At 42.9% G+C, this 20,935-nt stretch overlaps 2 protein-coding genes across 2 annotated transcripts in view; one reads left to right on the plus strand and one right to left on the minus strand.

The window, feature by feature from the left end:
- LOC123608222 (HLA class II histocompatibility antigen, DP beta 1 chain) overlaps positions 1 to 20,935 on the plus strand; it is a 32,629-nt gene that overhangs the window by 1,456 nt on the left and 10,238 nt on the right. The window contains 2 exon segments of the mRNA XM_045497867.1: positions 1,318 to 1,481; positions 18,367 to 18,582. Coding sequence (XP_045353823.1) covers positions 18,483 to 18,582 — 100 coding nt within the window. The 5' untranslated portion in view covers positions 1,318 to 1,481; positions 18,367 to 18,482.
- On the minus strand, positions 11,275 to 15,907 carry LOC123609888 (HLA class II histocompatibility antigen, DP alpha 1 chain). Its single transcript, XM_045500907.1, is given in 4 exon segments — positions 11,275 to 11,492; positions 11,714 to 11,995; positions 12,373 to 12,618; positions 15,665 to 15,907. Coding segments are annotated over 4 exon segments (846 nt in total). The 5' UTR covers positions 15,765 to 15,907.

Here is a 20,935-nt window from a genome sequence, read left to right on the forward strand (position 1 = left end):
TTAAGCCCATAGGATACATGCTGCAACTGTCACCTCTGTATCTTCCCCCCCTCCACCCCTGCACCTTGTCCAGAATTCCCACATCCAGCACAGTAGGATAGGGCCAGAGAGGAAGCGAGAAACAGGAAGTGGCATCCTTCTTAAGATGCCCCTTATGCATAATTTAATATTATAACTTCTAGGTTTCTGTATCAAATCCTCATAGCACCTCTGAATTTCTAGTTCCAATTCACCACCAAGAATAGAATGGTGAAACAGTTTATGTTAAAATTCTCCAACTGAAACACATACTCATCCATATTCCCATATTTTGCTCCAGGCCCACGGACCCAGTAGGCGATGTGACCTTAATTGACAATTGGGACTTGAACATCAGTAAACTGGCTAACAAACTGGGATCTAAAGTAAAGCTTGACAGGATGGGGCAGGTGTATCAGAGGACTAATGAGTACAGCATGATTTGATATAAAAGAACATTGAGTCACAAAGAGCTTAACAACTTTATTATAGGAAACTCCTGCAAAACAGTGTGTCTACTGAAAGATGGGTCTTTTCTGATGCCTAGAGGAAGACAGGAGTGCTGAAGGTCAGAGTCGAGAAGTGGTCAGAATTCTGGGTGAAATAAAAGGGAGGTGATCAAAGGAGGTTAGCATCAGGATGGACACAATGAGAGGAATAGTTCAGGGCAAATCAGCCCCACAGTGACACCAACAATCTTGTGCCCTCTACCCCATGCTATAGGCTAGGGAAGTACATTCTCTAGATCTGACAGGCACAGAAACTGCAGTAACTACATCCACATTACAGGTCCAGGATATGTGCTCCTAGGGAATTGAAGATATAGAGACTGGGGAAAGGCCTTAGAGTCTTAGAAGGCACCAGAGATGTCTAGCATACGCAGGTATTTATTAGTCCTTAGGAATACTCTGAAAAGATGCTCTATAGGGAGGAGTCTATAGACCAGGGCCTATAGACCATCCTGTGTGGGAACCAAATTATCACCTACATCAAATTTCAACATTTATTGAGTACTTCCTATACGTCAGGCCCTTTTCAGGTGCTAAGTGTGAGTAGAATCACAGACAGGAAGTAATTGGAGGGGTGTTTGGGGACATCAGTCATTGGTGCTGAGGAGGACAGAGATTCAGAGGCACTGGAGCTTTAAAGTAGATCTGATGTTGGGGACTCCCCTATGTCTTCTGCCACATAAAGATTGTCCCCTGTAGTAGGGCAAACATAGTGGGGTTAGGATTCCCAGTTTGGCATCGAATTCTTCATCCCTTTATGCCTGTCTCTTTCGTTTTCTTTCTTCATCAGCACTTCAGGAGAAGGCGGTCTTCCCAGCAGATGTTGTAGACCAGTGAGAAGTCAAAGGGCACCATGAGGAGATGTCATTTCACTCTCCTGCTCTCGTCAGCCCACGTGCTCTGAAACTCCTGAGACAGTAAGGCCCAGCAACAAGATGATGAAAGTTGAAGGAGGTAGGAGTTGGGCTGCTCTTTAAAGGGTCACCAATAATCCTTCAATACCGGCCCAGTGGATACTTACCATACCTGCCAGATTATAAACACGTAACATCATTAGCTACTTCCTCCTTCCTGAAACTTCTCCCTTGCCTTAGGCGATGAAATATTCTTCTAACTTTCCTGCCACTCTGCTTCTTTGAAGTCTCTCTGAACACTTCTCTTTCTTACATTTTATATAATGAAAATAAGAAAGGCGGTACTGATGTACAAATCACAGGGTGTCTAGTTTTCACTCGTGCTACATGTCCAGTGTGCCAAGAGGGTAGCTCTGCTAATTGTAGTTGCTCAGGGAGATGGGTTGAGAGACCTTCTTCGACACCTGCCCCCATAAGTTCCCAAGCAGAGTAAAGGGCCCTAATGAATCATACACTGGCTCTTAATGATCTCTCCCAGAAATAACATGTCACTTCTCACATTTTGTTATCCAAAGTAAACCACATGGCTGTATCTAATTTCAAAAGAGTTGGAATCTTTGGCGGTAACAAAGTACTCAATAAGTACACATTAAATAAATAATATATTACTCACTTATACGAGACACCTGTATTGAGGACCTACTTTGTACAAGGAACTATGCTAGGCTTTGTGAGTAAAAGGAGCTTCCAGCTCCTAAAAGGTTTACAAATTACCTACTGACCTAAGGTCCTCTGGGGTGTTGGCAATGTTCTATTTCTTGACAAAAGTAGTAGCTACATGGGTGTTTGCTTGATAATCATTGGCTGTGCCTTACTGTTTTGTGTATTTCTTACATATGTCTGCCGGTTCACAAGAAAAGGTTTTAAAAAGAGAGGCAAAGGAGAATATTCGTAATTTGAGGCAAAAACAAGAAATCAATAAATCAAGCAGAAAAACTGAGTTTTAAGAATGGTTGGAATAAAGAATATTTACATGAAACAACTATTGTCATGTCCACAACTGGAGAATAATTAATAAAGAAGAGGCCCAACAGAGGAATGCTCTCGAGGGCAATATGAAAAATTAAACAATAGGAAATATAAAAGAAAAGCTATGAGACATGAAGGATAGAAACTAACATTCTGGCATTTGGATAATTAGACACCTAGAAAGTGGGGAAAATAGTAAAAAGAGATGAAAAGATTTCCAGGCTTTATAGAAAGATGAAATAGCTTTGACTTGGTGCATTGATGACAAATAGATTTTTTAAAAACATCTCTTTTAAAAACATATCTAATTACATTATAAGAAAATTGTAAGAACTTCAAAGACAAAAAGAAAATTCTCAACATTTGCAGAGAGAGCAGTTGCACCTATAAAAGAACAAGAGCAGGGGTGCCTGGGTGGCTCAGTCAGTTAAGCATCTGACTTTGGCTCAGGTCATGATCTCACAGTCTGTGGGTTGAGCCCTGTGTCAGGCTCTGTGCTGACAGCTCAGAGCCTGGAACCTGCTTCAGATTCTGTGTCCCTCTCTCACTCTGCCCCTTCCCCACTCATGCTCTGTCTGTCTGTCTGTCTCTGTCTCAAGAATAAACATTTTAAATGATTTTTTAAAAAAAGTAGTGCCTAGGAGAAAATGTCTAGGTTTTAAACAAACCTTATCAGGGAGGAGGAGGGAAGATGGCGGCGTAGGAGGACGCTGGGCTCACCGCGCGTCCTGCTGATCACTTAGATTCCACCTACACCTGCCTAAATAACCCAGAAAACCGCCAGAGGATTAGCAGAACTGAGTTGCCGGAGCCAAGCGCAGACGAGAGGCCCACGGAAGAGGGTAGGAAGGGCGGCAAGGCGGTGCGCGCTCCACGGACTGGCGGGAGGGAGCCCGGGCGGAGGGGCGGCTCGCCGGCCAAGCAGAGCCCCTGAGTCTGGCGGGCAAAAGCGGAGGGGCCTGACGGACTGTGTTCCCACAGCAAGCGCGACTTAGCGTCTGGGAGGTCATAAGTTAACAGCTCTGCTCGGAAAGCGGGAAGGCTGGAGGACAAAGGGAGGGAGAGCTGCTGAGCCCCCGGAGGACAGAGCTCAGTTTGGTGGGGAACAAAGGCGCTCACCAGCACCATCTCCCCCGCCCATCCCCCAGCCAAAATCCCAAAGAGAACCAGTTCCTGCCAGGGAACTTGCTCGCTCCGCGCAAACACCCAACTCTGTGCTTCTGCGGAGGAGCCAAACCTCCGGCAGCGGATCTGACTCCCTCCCGCTGCCACAGGGCCCCTCCTGAAGTGGATCACCTAAGGAGAAGCAAGCTAAGCCTGCCCCTCCTGCCCCTGTGCACCTTGCCTACCCACCCCAGCTAATACGCCAGATCCCCAGCATCACAAGCCTGGCAGTGTGCAAGTAGCCCAGATGGGCCACGCCACCCCACAGTGAATCCCGCCCCTAGGAGAGGGGAAGAGAAGGCACACACCAGTCTGACTGTGGCCCCAGCGGTGGGCCGGGGGCAGACATCAGGTCAGACTGCGGCCCCGCCCACCAACTCCAGTTATGCACCACAACACAGGGGAAGTGCTCTGCAGGTCCTCACCACGCCAGGGACTATCCAAAATGACCAAGCGGAAGAATTCCCCTCAGAAGAATCTCCAGGAAATAACAACAGCTAATGAGCTGATCAAAAAGGATTTAAATAATATAACAGAAAGTGAATTTAGAATAATAGTCATAAAATTAATCGCTGGGCTTGAAAACAGTATAGAGGACAGCAGAGAATCTCTTGCTACAGAGATCAAGGGACTAAGGAACAGTCACGAGGAGCTGAAAAACGCTTTAAATGAAATGCAAAACAAAATGGAAACCACCACGGCTCGGATTGAAGAGGCAGAGGAGAGAATAGGTGAACTAGAAGATAAAGTTATGGAAAAAGAGGAAGCTGAGAGAAAGAGAGATAAAAAAATCCAGGAGTATGAGGGGAAAATTAGAGAACTAAGTGATACACTAAAAAGAAATAATATACGCATAATTGGTATCCCAGAGGAGGAAGAGAGAGGGAAAGGTGCTGAAGGGGTACTTGAAGAAATAATAGCTGAGAACTTCCCTGAACTGGGGAAGGAAAAAGGCATTGAAATCCAAGAGGCACAGAGAACTCCCTTCAGACGTAACTTGAATTGATCTTCTGCACGACATATCATAGTGAAACTGGCAAAATACAAGGATAAAGAGAAAATTCTGAAAGCAACAAGGGGTAAACGTGCCCTCACATATAAAGGGAGACCTATAAGACTCGTGACTGATCTCTCTTTTGAAACTTGGCAGGCCAGAAAGAATTGGCACGAGATTTTCAGTGTGCTAGACAGAAAAAATATGCAGCCGAGAATCCTTTATCCAGCAAGTCTGTCATTTAGAATAGAAGGACAGATAAAGGTCTTCCCAAACAAACAAAAACTGAAGGAATTTATCACCACTAAACCAGCCCTACAAGAGATCCTAAGGGGGACCCTGTGAGACAAAGTACCAGAGACAACACTACAAGCATAAAACATACAGACATCACAATGACTCTAAACCCGTATCTTTCTATAATAACACTGAATGTAAATGGATTAAATGCGCCAACCAAAAGACATAGGGTATCAGAATGGATAAAAAAACAAGACCCATCTATTTGCTGTCTACAAGAGACTCATTTTAGACCTGAGGGCACCTTTAGATTGAGAGTGAGGGGATGGAGAACTATTTATCATGCTACTGGAAGCCAAAAGAAAGCTGGAGTAGCCATACTTATATCAGACAAACTAGACTTTAAATTAAAGGCTGTAACAAGAGATGAAGAAGGACATTATATAATAGTAACAGGGTCTATCCATCAGGAAGAGCTAACAATTATAAATGTCTATGCGCCGAATACCGGAGCCCCCAAATATATAAAACAACTACTCATAAACATAAGCAACCTTATTGATAAGAATGTGGTCATTGCAGGGGACTTTAACACCCCACTTACAGAAATGGATAGATCATCTAGACACACGGTCAATAAAGAAACAAGGGCCCTGAATGAGACATTGGATCAGATGGACTTGACAGATATATTTAGAACTCTGCATCCCAAAGCAACAGAATATACTTTCTTCTCGAGTGCACATGGAACATTCTCCAAGATAGATCATATACTGGGTCACAAAGCAGCCCTTCATAAGTTTACCAGAATTGAAATTATACCATGCATACTTTCAGACCACAATGCTATGAAGCTTGAAATCAACCACAGAAAAAAGTCTGGAAAACCTCCAAAAGCATGGAGGTTAAAGAACACCCTACTAACGAATGAGTGGGTCAATCAGGCAATTAGAGAAGAAATTAAAAAATATATGGAAACAAACGAAAATGAAAATACAACAATCCAAACGCTTTGGGACGCAGCGAAGGCAGTCCTGAGAGGAAAATACATTGCAATCCAGGCCTATCTCAAGAAACAAGAAAAATCCCAAATACAAAATCTAACAGCACACCTAAAGGAAATAGAAGCAGAACAGCAAAGACACCCCAAACCCAGCAGAAGAAGAGAAATAATAAAGATCAGAGCAGAAATAAACAATATAGAGTCTAAAAAAACTGTAGAGCAGATCAACGAAACCAAGAGTTGGTTTTTTGAAAAAATAAACAAAATTGACAAACCTCTAGCCAGGCTTCTCAAAAAGAAAAGGGAGATGACCCAAATAGATAAAATCATGAATGAAAATGGAATTATTACAACCAATCCCTCAGAGATACAAACAATTATCAGGGAATACTATGAAAAATTATATGCCAACAAATTGGACAACCTGGAAGAAATGGACAAATTCCTGAACACCAACACTCTTCCAAAACTCAATCAGGAGGAAATAGAAAGCTTGAACAGACCCATAACCAGCGAAGAAATTGAATCGGTTATCAAAAATCTCCCAACAAATAAGAGTCCAGGCCCAGATGGCTTCCCAGGGGAGTTCTACCAGACGTTTAAAGCAGAGATAATACCTATCCTTCTCAAGCTATTCCAAGAAATAGAAAGGGAAGGAAAACTTCCAGACTCATTCTATGAAGCCAGTATTACTTTGATTCCTAAACCAGACAGAGACCCAGTAAAAAAAGAGAACTACCGGCCAATATCCCTGATGAATATGGATGCAAAAATTCTCAATAAGATACTAGCAAATCGAATTCAACGGCATATAAAAAGAATTATTCACCATGATCAAGTGGGATTCATCCCTGGGATGCAGGGCTGGTTCAACATTCGCAAATCAATCAACGTGATACATCACATTAACAAAAAAAAAGAGAAGAACCATATGATCCTGTCAATCGATGCAGAAAAGGCCTTTGACAAAATCCAGCACCCTTTCTTAATAAAAACCCTTGAGAAAGTCGGGATAGAAGGAACATACTTAAAGATCATAAAAGCCATTTATGAAAAGCCCACAGCTAACATCATCCTCAATGGGGAAAAACTGAGAGCTTTTTCCCTGAGATCAGGAACACGACAGGGATGCCCACTCTCACCGCTGTTGTTTAACATAGTGCTGGAAGTTCTAGCAACAGCAATCAGACAACAAAAGGAAATCAAAGGCATCAAAATTGGCAAAGATGAAATCAAGCTTTCGCTTTTTGCAGATGACATGATATTATACATGGAAAATCCGATAGACTCCACCAAAAGTCTGCTAGAATTGATACATGAATTCAGCAAAGTTGCAGGATACAAAATCAATGTACAGAAATCAGTTGCATTCTTATACACTAACAATGAAGCAACAGAAAGACAAATAAAGAAACTGATCCCATTCACAATTGCACCAAGAAGCATAAAATACCTAGGAATAAATCTAACCAAAGATGTAAAGGATCTGTATGCTGAAAACTATAGAAAGCTTATGAAGGTAATTGAAGAAGATTTAAAGAAATGGAAAGACATTCCCTGCTCATGGATTGGAAAAATAAATATTGTCAAAATGTCAATACTACCCAAAGCTATCTACACATTCAATGCAATCCCAATCAAAATTGCACCAGCATTCTTCTCGAAACTAGAACAAGCAATCCTAAAATTCATATGGAACCACAAAAGGCCCCGAATAGCCAAAGGAATTTTGAAGAAGAAGACCAAAGCAGGAGGCATCACAATCCCAGACTTTAGCCTCTACTACAAAGCTGTCATCATCAAGACAGCATGGTATTGGCACAAAAACAGACACATAGACCAATGGAATAGAATAGAAACCCCAGAACTAGACCCACAAACGTATGACCAACTCATCTTTGACAAAGCAGGAAAGAACATCCAATGGAAAAAAGACAGCCTCTTTAACAAATGGTGCTGGGAAAACTGGACAGCAACATGCAGAAGGTTGAAACTAGACCACTTTCTCACACCATTCACAAAAATAAACTCAAAATGGATAAAGGACCTGAATGTGAGACAGGAAACCATCAAAACCTTAGAGGAGAAAGCAGGAAAAAACCTCTCTGACCTCAGCCGTAGCAATCTCTTACTCGACACATCCCCAAAGGCAAGGGAATTAAAAGCAAAAGTGAATTACTGGGACCTTATGAAGATAAAAAGCTTCTGCACAGCAAAGGAAACAACCAACAAAACTAAAAGGCAACCAATGGAATGGGAAAAGATATTTGCAAATGACATATCGGACAAAGGGCTAGTATCCAAAATCTATAAAGAGCTCACCAAACTCCACATCCGAAAAACAAATAACCCAGTGAAGAAATGGGCAGAAAACATGAATAGACACTTCTCTAAAGAAGACATCCGGATGGCCAACAGGCACATGAAAAGATGTTCAGCGTCGCTCCTTATCAGGGAAATACAAATCAAAACCACACTCAGGTATCACCTCACGCCAGTCAGAGTGGCCAAAATGAACAAATCAGGAGACTATAGATGCTGGAGAGGATGTGGAGAAACGGGAACCCTCTTGCACTGTTGGTGGGAATGCAAATTGGTGCAGCCGCTCTGGAAAGCAGTGTGGAGGTTCCTCAGAAAATTAAAAATAGACCTACCCTATGACCCAGCAATAGCACTGCTAGGAATTTATCCAAGGGATACAGGAGTACTGATGCATAGGGGCACTTGCACCCCAATGTTCATAGCAGCACTCTCAACAATAGCCAAATTATGGAAAGAGCCTAAATGTCCATCAATTGATGAATGGATAAAGAAATTGTGGTTTATATACACAATGGAATACTACGTGGCAATGAGAAAAAATGAAATATGGCCTTTTGTAGCAACGTGGATGGAACTGGAGAGTGTGATGCTAAGTGAAATAAGCCATACAGAGAAAGACAGATACCATATGGTTTCAGCTTATGTGGATCCTGAGAAACTTAACAGGAACCCATGGGGGAGGGGGAGGAAAAAAGAAAAAAAGAGGTTAGAGTGGGAGAGAGCCAAAGCATAAGAGACTGTTAAAAACTGAGAACAAACTGAGGGTTGATGGGGGGTGGGAGGGAGGAGAGGGTGGGTGAGGAGGGCACCTTTTGGGATGAGCACTGGGTGTTGTATGGAAATCAATTTGACAATAAATTTCATATAATAAAAAAAAAATAAAATAAAAAAATAAAAAATAATAAAATAAACAAACCTTATCAGGAAAGGAAGCCTGAAAACAAATGTGCTAATCATTTCCATTAAGAGAATGGAAAAGTAGAAAGACAGCAAAAGAAAAAAAAATGCAAATGATAGAGACATGGGCAGAATTCAGTGAGCTAGAAAACCAAAAATAGGGAAGATAAACAAAATCAAAATTTGATTCAATGGAAGGTTTAAAGAGGTTGATAGATCCATCTGGCAACACTCTTAAGGAAAATGTAGGTGATTCACAATGAAAAGGAGAAACACAGACATTTTTTTTTTTTTTAATTTTTTTTTCAACGTTTATTTATTTTTGGGACAGAGAGAGACAGAGCATGAACGGGGGAGGGGCAGAGAGAGGGAGACACAGAATCGGAAACAGGCTCCAGGCTCTGAGCCATCAGCCCAGAGCCCGACGCGGGGCTCGAACTCACGGACCGCGAGATCGTGACCTGGCTGAAGTCGGACGCTTAACCGACTGCGCCACCCAGGCGCCCCAACACAGACATTTTTAAATGAAAAAGGCTTGTTATGAGCAATTCTATTCCAATAAATCTGAAAATTTAGATTAGATGGATACATTTCTAGAACAACACAAAGGTCAAAACTACAGGAAGGAATAGGAACTTGAAAAATAGAGTAATGAGCATCAAAGACAGGCTTGGGAAGCAAAGACTACTTTGCCCTGTCCTAATGTGCCAGCTAGGGCATTTCAAAAACAAATCGTTCCTCTCTTATACATGCTGTTCTGGAACACAGAAAAGGAGCAAAAGCTTTCTAAATCACTTTCTGGGGCTGGTGCATCTTTATTCTCAGAGCCAGCTGTTTTTTCGTAGTACATGAGAAGAAAATTATGGATTAATGTCAGCCATGTCACTGAATTCAACAATGTATTACAAGCATGATTCATTTCGATCAAATAAGGTTTATCCTAGGATAGTGTTAAGTCCCTGACCATTAGCTTATTTTATTGTAATGTAAGTGCCGGACATTAAGCTTTTGATTGCCAAAGCATCCATCTCAAACACATCCATTGAAAAGACAAGGGTGGCCTGATACACAACTAGATAAAGAGCCAGGTGGCCCCTGCCTGATGAAGTTCCCCTTTTAGAAAGCCCAGGGTGACCTAGATAACCACTTGAGTGACCCTGCTTTTCTCTTCCTGCACTTTATTTTTTTTTTTAATTTTTTTAATGTTTATTTTTGAGAGAGAGAGACAGACAGAGTGTGAGTGGGGGAGGGGCAGAGAGAGAGAGGAAGACACAGAATCCGAAGCAGGCTCCAGGCTCCCAGCTGTCAGCACAGAGCCCCATGTAGGCCTCAAACCCACAAACTGCCAGATCATGACCTGAGCTGAAGCTGGAGGCTTAACCGACTGAACTACCCAAGCACCCCTGCCTTCCTGCACTTTAATTCCAGCTCTTATGTTTTAAATTCACCAACAAAGAGTGACCCTGTGAAATCAGAGGCACCCCTTCCTCAACCCCAAAAATGACAGATCCCCAGGTGTCTCCCTCCCCCCCACACCTCACTTTGTGGCTCTGGGCATGCCAAGTGCCTTCCAGGACTTGTGAGTAATAAATTAATAAACCTTGTTTTTTCAAAGTTCCCTAATGGTTGTTGCTGAGGATTGTCTTGCAGTCATAAGAACCACAAGGGCCAATCGGGCCACAACATTGGCTCCTGTCACTACAAGTAGTAGGGACCCAAGCGAGTGCCCCTAGGCATTCCTAGCTGATCACCATCATTACTTTATATCAGTAGGCTGCGATCACACAAAATACCTAGGAATGCAGTGAAGTTTCAATGTCAGAAAATCTATAATATGACCCAAAAAGTCAATAAACCAAAGAATAACATTCATATTAACTTCAAATGAATTCAACTCAATACTTGCATAAACAGAATTTGATCAATTTTACCACATGGCAAGGATTATAAACCAAAAATCTATAGCAAATATATCTATGGAGAAATTAAATCCATTCGTCTTAAGATTATGCAAAAGGTAGGATATCCTTTATTATTACAAATGTTTAACATAGTATTGAAAGGTTCTAGACATCACTTCGACAACAAAAGAAAATCAAGGCTATGAAGATTGTAAGGGAGAGAGAAAATGGCCATAGATGATATAATCTACATATTACATAAGACGGAGCTCTGGAACCCCAATGCCCGAATCCAAATCCAGACTCTGTACCTTTCAAGCTGTGTGACCTTGGACAGATTCCTTCACCCTCCTCGTGTCTGCTTCCCGCTCTGTATGATGCGGAAATAATGATCCCAGCTCTGGGATAACTCACAGGGGCCCCTGCACCCAGGGATGTTGTCGGGCCTCCTGGTCTTCAGGATGATGGTGCCAGTGATGATGCCTGCCACGCCCACCACCAGGCCCAGGGCACAGACCACAGTCTCCATTGTCTCAGGCACCTCGATAGGCTCCTGGGCCTCTGGGGCACAAAGGAAAAACAAGAGTTAGAAAGTGCAGAGAGCAGGAGCTGGCCTCAGGTTTGGGGGTATAAAGAGTTAGAAACAATGAGACCACCGGTGAAATTTGGATAAAGTGGCAATAAAACACATGGGATTAAGAAAAGCAGGTGCTGTGGAAAGATGGATCCTGGAAATAGAGAGGGTGTCAGGACAGTGCTGGCAAAAGGAAGGGGCTCCATACCCCAGTGCTGAAGGAGTGGCTGGTCCAAGCCCCAGTGCTCCACCTTGCAGTCATAGACATCTTCAGCCGTGGGAATGAAGGTCAGGTAGTGGAACTTGTGGAACCTGAATTCTGTGCTAGGCAGGAAGATGCTCTCAGCCACACCTTTGGTGACCGTCTGCCCATTGCACAGCCATGTGACATTGAGCACAGGTGGGAAGAACTTGTACACATGGCAGATGAGGGTGTTGGGCTGTCCAAGCTCCACAGGCTCCTTGGGAAACACGGCCACCTCAGGTGGCTCTGAGAAAGGACAGACCTGGTGAATCTGCTGCCTTTGGCTGTATCTCAAAGGACCCCACCACCCCACCACCTATATTCTCCAGGTTAGGGACCACCTCCCTCAGGCTGACCCTTTGCCCCCCACAGGCTTCCAGGTCAAAGTCATAGCTTCTCATACCCCTGACTGGCCTCCTTCAGCCTTCTTTTTCTTGAATAAGAAGAAAATGTCTCCTTCGATGACATAACCACCCAGCTCTGTGAGGTGAATACTGTTCACTCACAGGGAGAGAGAGGTTCATTCATGAGTGGACATCTAGGTCTCCCATTCTCTATGCAGCAGATGGGCTCTCCCATCCCTGCAGTTGGGTAGTAGAGAAATAAGCAAGAGCAAGCAGTACCATTTGTGGCCCTGGTGTGGTTGGACCGTTGGATCAGAGTGTTCAGGTTCTTCTTTGCCGTGACAATGTCAGCAGTACCCCTCCAAGCATCAAAGTTGAAGGCACGAATAAACTCTGGCAGATGCCAGATGGTCTCCTTCTTATCCAGATCCACATAGAACTGCTCATCCTCACCAAACTAAAACATGTACTCTCCAGAGGGTCTGTGTGTCTGGACAAACTGGACATACGTTGACACGTGGCCCACTGCATGAAGAGGAAGAAGGGAGATTGAAGAACAGGTGACTATGTAAGAAAGTAAACAGAACACAAGAAGCAAGGAGATAAGGAAATAGTAATAACATGAATGAAGAACACAGAAAATGAGAAATGCAAACTGAAAGAAAAGAAATGGGAAGAAACAATGAGAGATATGACTTACTGAAAATTCAGGTTGTTTCCCTTTATTCCAGAAAATTTAAGCATCCATCACTCCAGTACAAGAATAATCACAATGAACACAATAATAAGGTAATATTTATGGAGAACTTACTATGCATTCAATTTATTCTTTGCAATTTCATACCCCCAGGTAAAGCATTCTTTTGCATATTAGAGACCTGCCCACAGAGGTTAAATAACTAGCCCAAGGTAGCACAATTCATGCTGAAAGGAAGATGGAATCATCCTCTCCATCCACACCCACAACATCTCAGAAGCCTTGCAGAAAAAGACATATCAAGTTAATGATAAAGTCACAAAGTGGAGTGGGAGAAAGGGGAGAGTGGAATAAAAATCTTCTGGAGTGGAAATTTTTTTAAATTGTGAAGGAAATGAAAAGACGTCCAGAGTCTTGGTGCTACTTACAGACTTCTACTTACTGTTTTAGCTTTACATGATGGTAGATCATGTAACCTTGTCCACAACACCTTCATTTAAGGCATATTAAATTTTCAAGTATTATCATTCACACAGCATTCACAAATTTTCTTGTTGACTTTATGTTTTATAGTTTCCACTGGAAATAATAGTTGTTGCATTTGAAACACCTATGGCATAGCATCTTAGTTTTACCTGATGTGAAAGAAACAACAAAAAGATTTACAATAACAAAAAATCTATTGGTATTACAGTAAAACAATAAAAATGAGTTTGGGGCTAAGAAAAGAAAAGGAATTAGGAGGAAGTGACTCTCCAGGGTTCACTGGTCTCACCTCCGAATCAAAGATTCAAAGATTCACCCTGCAGCTCCAACACAAGAACTAATCCTCTCCTTAGATGCTTCTAGTGACAGGATTCATTGTCTCATGCAAGTGCTTGGGGACATCCACTGAATTTAGTGGCTACAAAATCCTCACCTACAGAAAAGAAGATAAAAGAAGAAGAAAGAAGAAAACATACAGGGAACAGACATGGCTACCCGGACATAGTTTGTTCATCCTAAGATATCTCATTTTATTGTTTTTGCAAAGTCTTAAAACTAAAGGTCTGTGCATTGTGAAGCAAATTATACTCTTACAGATGTTCACTTTCATTCAGTCAAAAAAAGCCTTTAATGTGAACCTTGACTCTCTAGGCATTAAGGCTATAACTCAAAAGACATGGTCCTTGTCCTCAAGCTGAGATCGAAAGAATGAGAGAGACAAAGATGATTCATATATATGTGGTCATCACTACTGCATTATCACAGGGTACATACAGGTGCTGCTTGGGAGCAAATGGAGAGCATTAAAATGAGATTGAAGTAAGGCTTCCTAGAGATGGTTTTTATGTGAGGTTAGCAGAGACAGAGAGAAGTGGTGTCTCTAGCAGGAGACGTAGGAGCAGAGAGGCATGGGACTTCTTGGAGGGTCGGAGGGTGCTACGGCAGCTCGGAGGATATGGAGAGCCTACTTTAGGACCTGCCTTGTATGATAATTGCAGGTGTTTGAATTTGATCCAGAGCCCCCTGGAAAATCATTGAAGGGTCTTCAGAGAGTAACACAATCAGATTTGTACATGAAGGTGGCAGCTATAAGGATGATAGATTAGAGGAGGCTCGTTTGCAAGCAAGACCAGTAGGACTCTTCAGCAATCAGGTGGCAAGTGATGAGGGTGTAGATAGGGCAGTAACATGGGGTAAGAAGAAGAGAGGATGAATTTGAATGACAGTGAAGAGATGAGAAGCCACAGGACTCAGTAAGTACTGTGGGGGAAATAGGGATATGAAGGAGTCCAAAATATCCAAGCAACATGGAGAATTGTGGCATCAGTGACTGAAAAAGTAATGAAGGACAAGGAAGTGGTTGAGAGAAGAAAAAGTGTTCTTTGGGGGACATAATGAGTTTGAATTTCTGGGTGACCAATTGGAGTTGATTTGAGGGCAGTTGAAATAATGGATGGATCTCAGGCTAGACTGGGCCAGTGACATAGACTAGGAGTCCTCATGGTAGGTGAAGTTAAAAGCTTGGATTGAGTCACCCAAGAAGTGTACAAAGTCATCATAGTAGGGTCGGAGTGTGTGGTCCTGCGTCCTGGCAACAAATATGGACATTCAAAAAAGAGGCTGGGGGCACCTGTCTGGCTCAGTTGAAAGAGCATGTGACTCTTGATCTCGGGGTCATGAGTTCAAGCCCCACGCTGGGTGTAAAAATCACTTGAATAAATGTTCTTAAAAAAGAGGCTGTAAAGGAGACGACTAATGAGTGGGAAGAAAACAAGGAGGAAGTGTGCTCCTCAAGACAAAGAACAAGAGAAAAATTCCAGGAAGGAGGAAGTGGTCATGTCGCAAATATTACTAGTGACACAGGTAAGATCCACACGGACAAGTGACCACTGGTTTTCATTGTAGGGAGACCACTAGTGGCCCCACTGAGAGCAGCATCAGATGTGAGGAGACAAAAGGGAGAATGCAGTGGGCTGAGGACTGAGCGAAGCAGGGGAAAGTCCAAAACAGGCATTGCAGACTCCAATTTCAAGAAGTTTACCTCTGAAATTTAAGAGAGACACACAGATTGTCCAGAAGACACAGAGCCATGGCTCTTCACTCATCCACACTGTGACATGGAGCTCATGAGACATGTTCTCTGCCTTTTAATTTCTAGGTTGAGAATAATAAATGCACTCCTGCAAAAGCTGTTGTGAAAATGAAATGAGAGTTGGCACTTGGTCAGGTTCAATAAACACTGGTTCTTGCTGCTGTCAGAAAGAAAAAAGCAGAACACCTCATACAAGAGGAAGAAGAAGGAAGGGGAGAAACAGGAGAGAACACAGCACCTGTGGGCTACAAATCTCCTTATAGCCCACGCCCTCTCTGGCCCACCAGAGCACTCACCCCTGATGGCCCCAGTTCCATGGGGACTCAGAAGGGCAGCCAGGGAGATGACTCGCAGGATCATGACTTGGGTCTGGCACCTTATGTCTTCAAGGTGCATCTGCAGTGACCGCTGTGAACCAGCCTGTGAAGAGAGAATGAGGTAGTGTAGGGCAGGGCAGAGTTCTGAATCCAGGACTTACTTCCCTATCCCGTTGAGGGAGAAGGGGTGGAGGTGAAACAGCTCAACCAGAAAATGTCAGAAGAGGCATCTCTGGCCAGGAAAGAAAATGATAGAACCACTGGGAGAGGAAGTGGGAGAGCTGTCAGGATGAAGGTGGCCCGGAAAGTCCCAACCTATGTGGGATTTGGGAATAAGAGAAAGAAAACTATGGAAGAGACATCATAACCATCTTCCTCTCTGCCTGGCTGGCTCAGTCAATAACAGCATGCTACTCTTAATCTCAGGGTTGTGAGTTCAAGCCCCACATTGGGCATGGATCCTACTTAAGGTCCCTCCACGGTGAACACCATCCCCCTTGCATGGACGTGTTCTGGGACAGCACAAGTCCTAAGCAGTGTGTTAACCATTTAGAAGGTTAGACTGTCGATCCCAGAACTCAGAATTAGTCCTGGGAGCTGTACAGGCAGTCACTCAAGGTGTGTGGTGTGTATTTTCTCCTCTCAGCAGTTCTGTAGATCTTAGAAGTAAAAAGGGGATTGACTAAGGGTCTCTGGGTTATACCAGATAAGGCATGGAAGTAACTGTACCACTTTATACAAATTACTTGGCCTTTCTGGGCCACAGTTTCTTCATTTTTGAAATGGAGATGGTAGCACTTGTGTATCAGTAATTCTGTGAGGGTGACATGGGAGCATCCATATAAAATGCTTCAGAAAGTTACAGATCTGAGAGTTTTGAACAGACCAATGAAGTTATCAAAGACCATTCTTTTTTTTTTTTTTTTTTTTTCAGTTCAACATATGTATATACTTTTGGTAACTTTTAAACACCAAATAATCCCAACAAACAATACAGATAGTTCCTGAAATATACTCCCCCAGAACACACAACCTAAAAAGACAATGACAAAACAAATACAATTTCCAACTAATGTATTAAGTCCTTAAATAAAGTGCTGATGAACTGAATAAAAGCAGATAAAATTATTTAAGTTTTCTATTAGGAAATTGTTCCTGATACATTATAGCAAAGCATGAGGCCCTTTCTGCTACTTCCTGCCTTTTTTTATTTTTTATTTATTTATTTATTTTTTAAATATTCTTTTTAAATTTTTTTTCAACGTTTTTTATTTATTTTTGGGACAGAGAGAGACAGAGCATGACCGGGGGAGGGGCAGAGAGAGAGGGAGACACAGAATCGGAAACAGGCTCCAGGCTCTGAGCCATCAGCCCAGAGCCCGACGCGGGGCTCGAGCTCACGGACCGCGAGATCGTGACCTGGCTGAAGTCGGACACTTAACCGACTGCGCCACCCAGGCGCCCCTTCCTGCCTTTTTTTAAAAACCCACTGTGACTTACTGCTTCTCATGTAGAATGGAAATTATTATGTCATTAGTTTATTGTGAAATCTAATTGGGATGATACTCAGAATTTGTGAATCTCTTAAAACAAAGCCTTGCACATAGTAAGGAATCAAGAAATGTTAATTATTACAATGCAGGACTAGTTCAGACCACATGAAATTCTTTATCAAATGCAATGTATTATTTGCTCCACTAATATAAATTCTGTAATTTTAACAATAAACACCAGAGGAACTTTCTGTAGATCCACCCTCCTTTATTGTAGCTCCAAACCCCTCTATAATAAAACAACACGTCAGAGAAAGATGTACCATTAGACTTAATGTGAAATGATTAGGGAAATTGTCCTTAACAGTAACATTTAAATGTTTAACATTTAAATAAAGGTGCCTTATATCACCACATTCTATATGAAGAGGAAATAAAAGAGTAACAATTAGAAATGAAGCAATTAAGTATTTTTTGCTTTCTGCTTATCTGCCTGGAAACATCAAACAATTCCTCTAAAATTACCAAAGGTATATACAAAAATTATCAAAGGCGGGGCGCCTGGGTGGCGCAGTCGGTTGAGCGTCCGACTTCAGCCAGGTCACGATCTCGCGGTCCGTGAGTTCGAGCCCCGCGTCAGGCTTTGGGCTGATGGCTCAGAGCCTGGAGCCTGTTTCCGATTCTGTGTCTCCCTCTCTCTCTGCCCCTCCTCCGTTCATGCTCTGTCTCTCTCTGTCCCAAAAATAAATAAAACGTTGAAAAAAAAATTCAAAAATTATCAAAGGCATAAAATGGTACACATAATATCATTTGATAACAAATGAATTCTTGTATGATACTAAGAATCAACATGAAGTTTTAAAGAAAAGTTATCCATTCACAAAAGTCACTACCCATAAAAAATACAAGATAACTTCAATGACATATTTCAAAACAATATCATTAAGAGGAAGATGATTTGATTTTTTAATTTTAAATAGGGGATGGTGTTCACCATGGAGGGGGAACGATTTCCTAGGGAGGAAAATATATAAAATAATCAAGCTTTATGGCTCAGCCAGTTGCTCAAAATGAGAATCTCTCTCCTTATACTGTATTCAGTGAATCTTACACCTTAAAGAATCATGTACTTTGCCCCAAACTTCTGTCTGGTGAGTGACAATTCCTGATTATTGGTTCCTTTTTCAGAATCTGGCCACTCCCAGAGGCTATAGAAGGCTGTCCAAGCTCTCTGATATCCCATTGAGTGAGAACTGCTCTGACTGCAAATATCTCAGCCCCCATCCTTTCTCCCAGGCTCCAGGATGGTGGTCCTGAGGGTCCCTGGGGCCCCGGGGATGGCAGCTCTCATGATGTCCTTGATGACGCTGAGCTCCCCTTTGGTTCAGAGCAGAGACACCCCAGGTAAGTGCAGAGCTGCTATTCTTGGAGAACCTCCCTCAGGGAAATGATCTTAGGGGGGCCTTCCATATGGGCCCACTCCCTGAGGAAGGCTTTGGGGCTCTGACATAGTGCAGGGGCTGCTAGTCTCACCAGAGAGAAAAAGAAATCAAGGGACAATGGTACCTGGTGATCTGGAGTGATTTGGAGGGACAAGTTTCTCACAGAGGGATCATCAAAATGGCATTTCAACATCAAAGATCAGAAAGGGGAAATTATGGTTAGTTTGCATTGTCCACAATCTGAAGATCTCTCTATCGAATCAGTGCTCCAGGTAGGCGCTCCAGAACCTAGGCGCTGGTGGGTTCTGTGGAAGGGTCCGCAGACCCTGTGGAGAACCCTCATTCCATGACCATTGTTGGCCAGGGCAGCAGAAGAGGGTGACAGGCACAAGCTATGGTTAAGGCCAGCAGGATACCAGTTGCAGCTGTCCCTCACATCAGGAGTCAGGTCAGGGCACATCAGGACAGAGCCAGAGAAGAAGTGAGAAACAGGAAATGGCCTTTTCTAGTTCTGGTTCACCACCATGTGTGATAGAAAGGTGAATCTGTTTATGTTAAAATTTCTCAGCCTCTTCATCCCCATCCATAAGGCCAGCCCCACTTCCTCCTAAGGATCAGGTGGGGCTCTTTCCTCAATTTCCAGAGGTAGTAGCATCTGAAACTCCCAAATCCATCTGCTCAGACTCCATCCCGATATACCCATTTCTCAGATAGAGGGAAGAGAAAATTTCAGACATTTATGACTCAGGTGGACAGAGAGTTGGACAGGGCATCTCAGCCATGCACGTGTGCTTGCACATAAGAGAAGAAATGGAGAAGCGAGAATCCTAGACTGCTGGAGGGGCTGTGGAAATAGCTGGTGAGATGGGACAGTGTCCCACAGGAATGAGAGGAGAGGCATCACCATTCTGGTGTGGTGGGTAGTGATAGCGGTGGACGTTGATATGAGTACATTTGAAATCAGGTCTGGGGTCTGCTTTGGAGTGAACAGAGAGTGGTGGGTGGTGGGAGGGGTGGGGTGAGGTGGAGAAGCCAGTGGGTTCAGACATAAGAGGAACAAATGGAATTTCCCTGCCCTGCAAGAGAGACCACTGGGGGGTGGGAGCAGGTGGACCCAGAGCTCTTGGCACAGTTTTGATGCTGAGGAACTCACTGCTGGGTGAAATGTGGAGTCCGGGAAACTTGGACCCAATGGGCCTGGGCATATTCCTCCATTTCCTTCATATGCTTCCAATTCCTCGGGGTTTCCTCAACTTCCAACAGAGCAAAAATAAAAAGAGAGAAAAGGGGAGAACCTCGCTTAACGGGACCTGGGTGACACTGAGATTGTTGAGAAAATACTAGTGCCTATTGGATCATGAAGAAAATTGTGGAGAAAGGAAGCATCCGACTCATGGATGAAACAGCTCTAATTGCCGCTTGAAACATCCTCTGTTCAGGGCATTCTCCATCCTGGCATTTAGGCCCTGGGACTCCGGCCTACCACACACCTGGGCAGCAGAAGACACCTGGGGATTTAAGCTTTTGTTTACTCCCCTTCCTCTGCCTCCCTTTCCCAAGTGAAAGAAGAGGTGGAAAGAAAAACTATCAGTATTGTTAATAAAAGCTCCTTTTCAAGCATTAATGTCGTGCTTCAAAGGGCAGCTCCTTTTGAGCCATTCTGAACAAACCAGGCTCTGTCCCTCGTTTCTCTCTGTCTCCCCATAATCTACCCCATCACAGCTTGACAAGGGGAAGAGCTTTAGCCTCCAGTGACCAGGGCCAGACTCTATGCTCTAGGTTTTATTTATATCGTTTTATTGAGTTTTAAATTAAATCAAAGCAGTCCTTCAAGGTAAAAAAATAATGATAACAACATCCTTTTTTATAGGTAAAAAAGTTGAGACTCTGAGAAGTTGATTACTTGCCCAAGGCCACACAACTGGTCTGTGGACATCTTTACTGCCCTGTCCACATTGCCTTCCTTATATCCTATAGTAATTACATAGTCTTAATATGTCCTATTCTGAAAAGATGATTTCTTTTATGTCAGAACTCTTCTAGCTCTACTCTAGAAAATTCAGATGTTTTCAAGAGTTTTACAAACTCTGTGATACTTTTCAAATACACATACAAGACAGTTTTGAGAGACCCTTTGTATGACATCTGTCTGCTTTGAAAATAAGATCTCATTATGGGAAAAAGAAGTCAATTGCTTTACTTTAAAGAAATTTTTTTTTTAACTCCAGTACAGTTAACATGCAGTGTTATATTAGTTTCAGGTGTACAATATAGTGATTCAGCAATTCTATATATTACTCAGTGCTCATCAAGGT

This window comes from Leopardus geoffroyi, chromosome B2 (genome assembly GCF_018350155.1).
Source record: "Leopardus geoffroyi isolate Oge1 chromosome B2, O.geoffroyi_Oge1_pat1.0, whole genome shotgun sequence".
NCBI lineage: Eukaryota > Metazoa > Chordata > Mammalia > Carnivora > Felidae > Leopardus > Leopardus geoffroyi.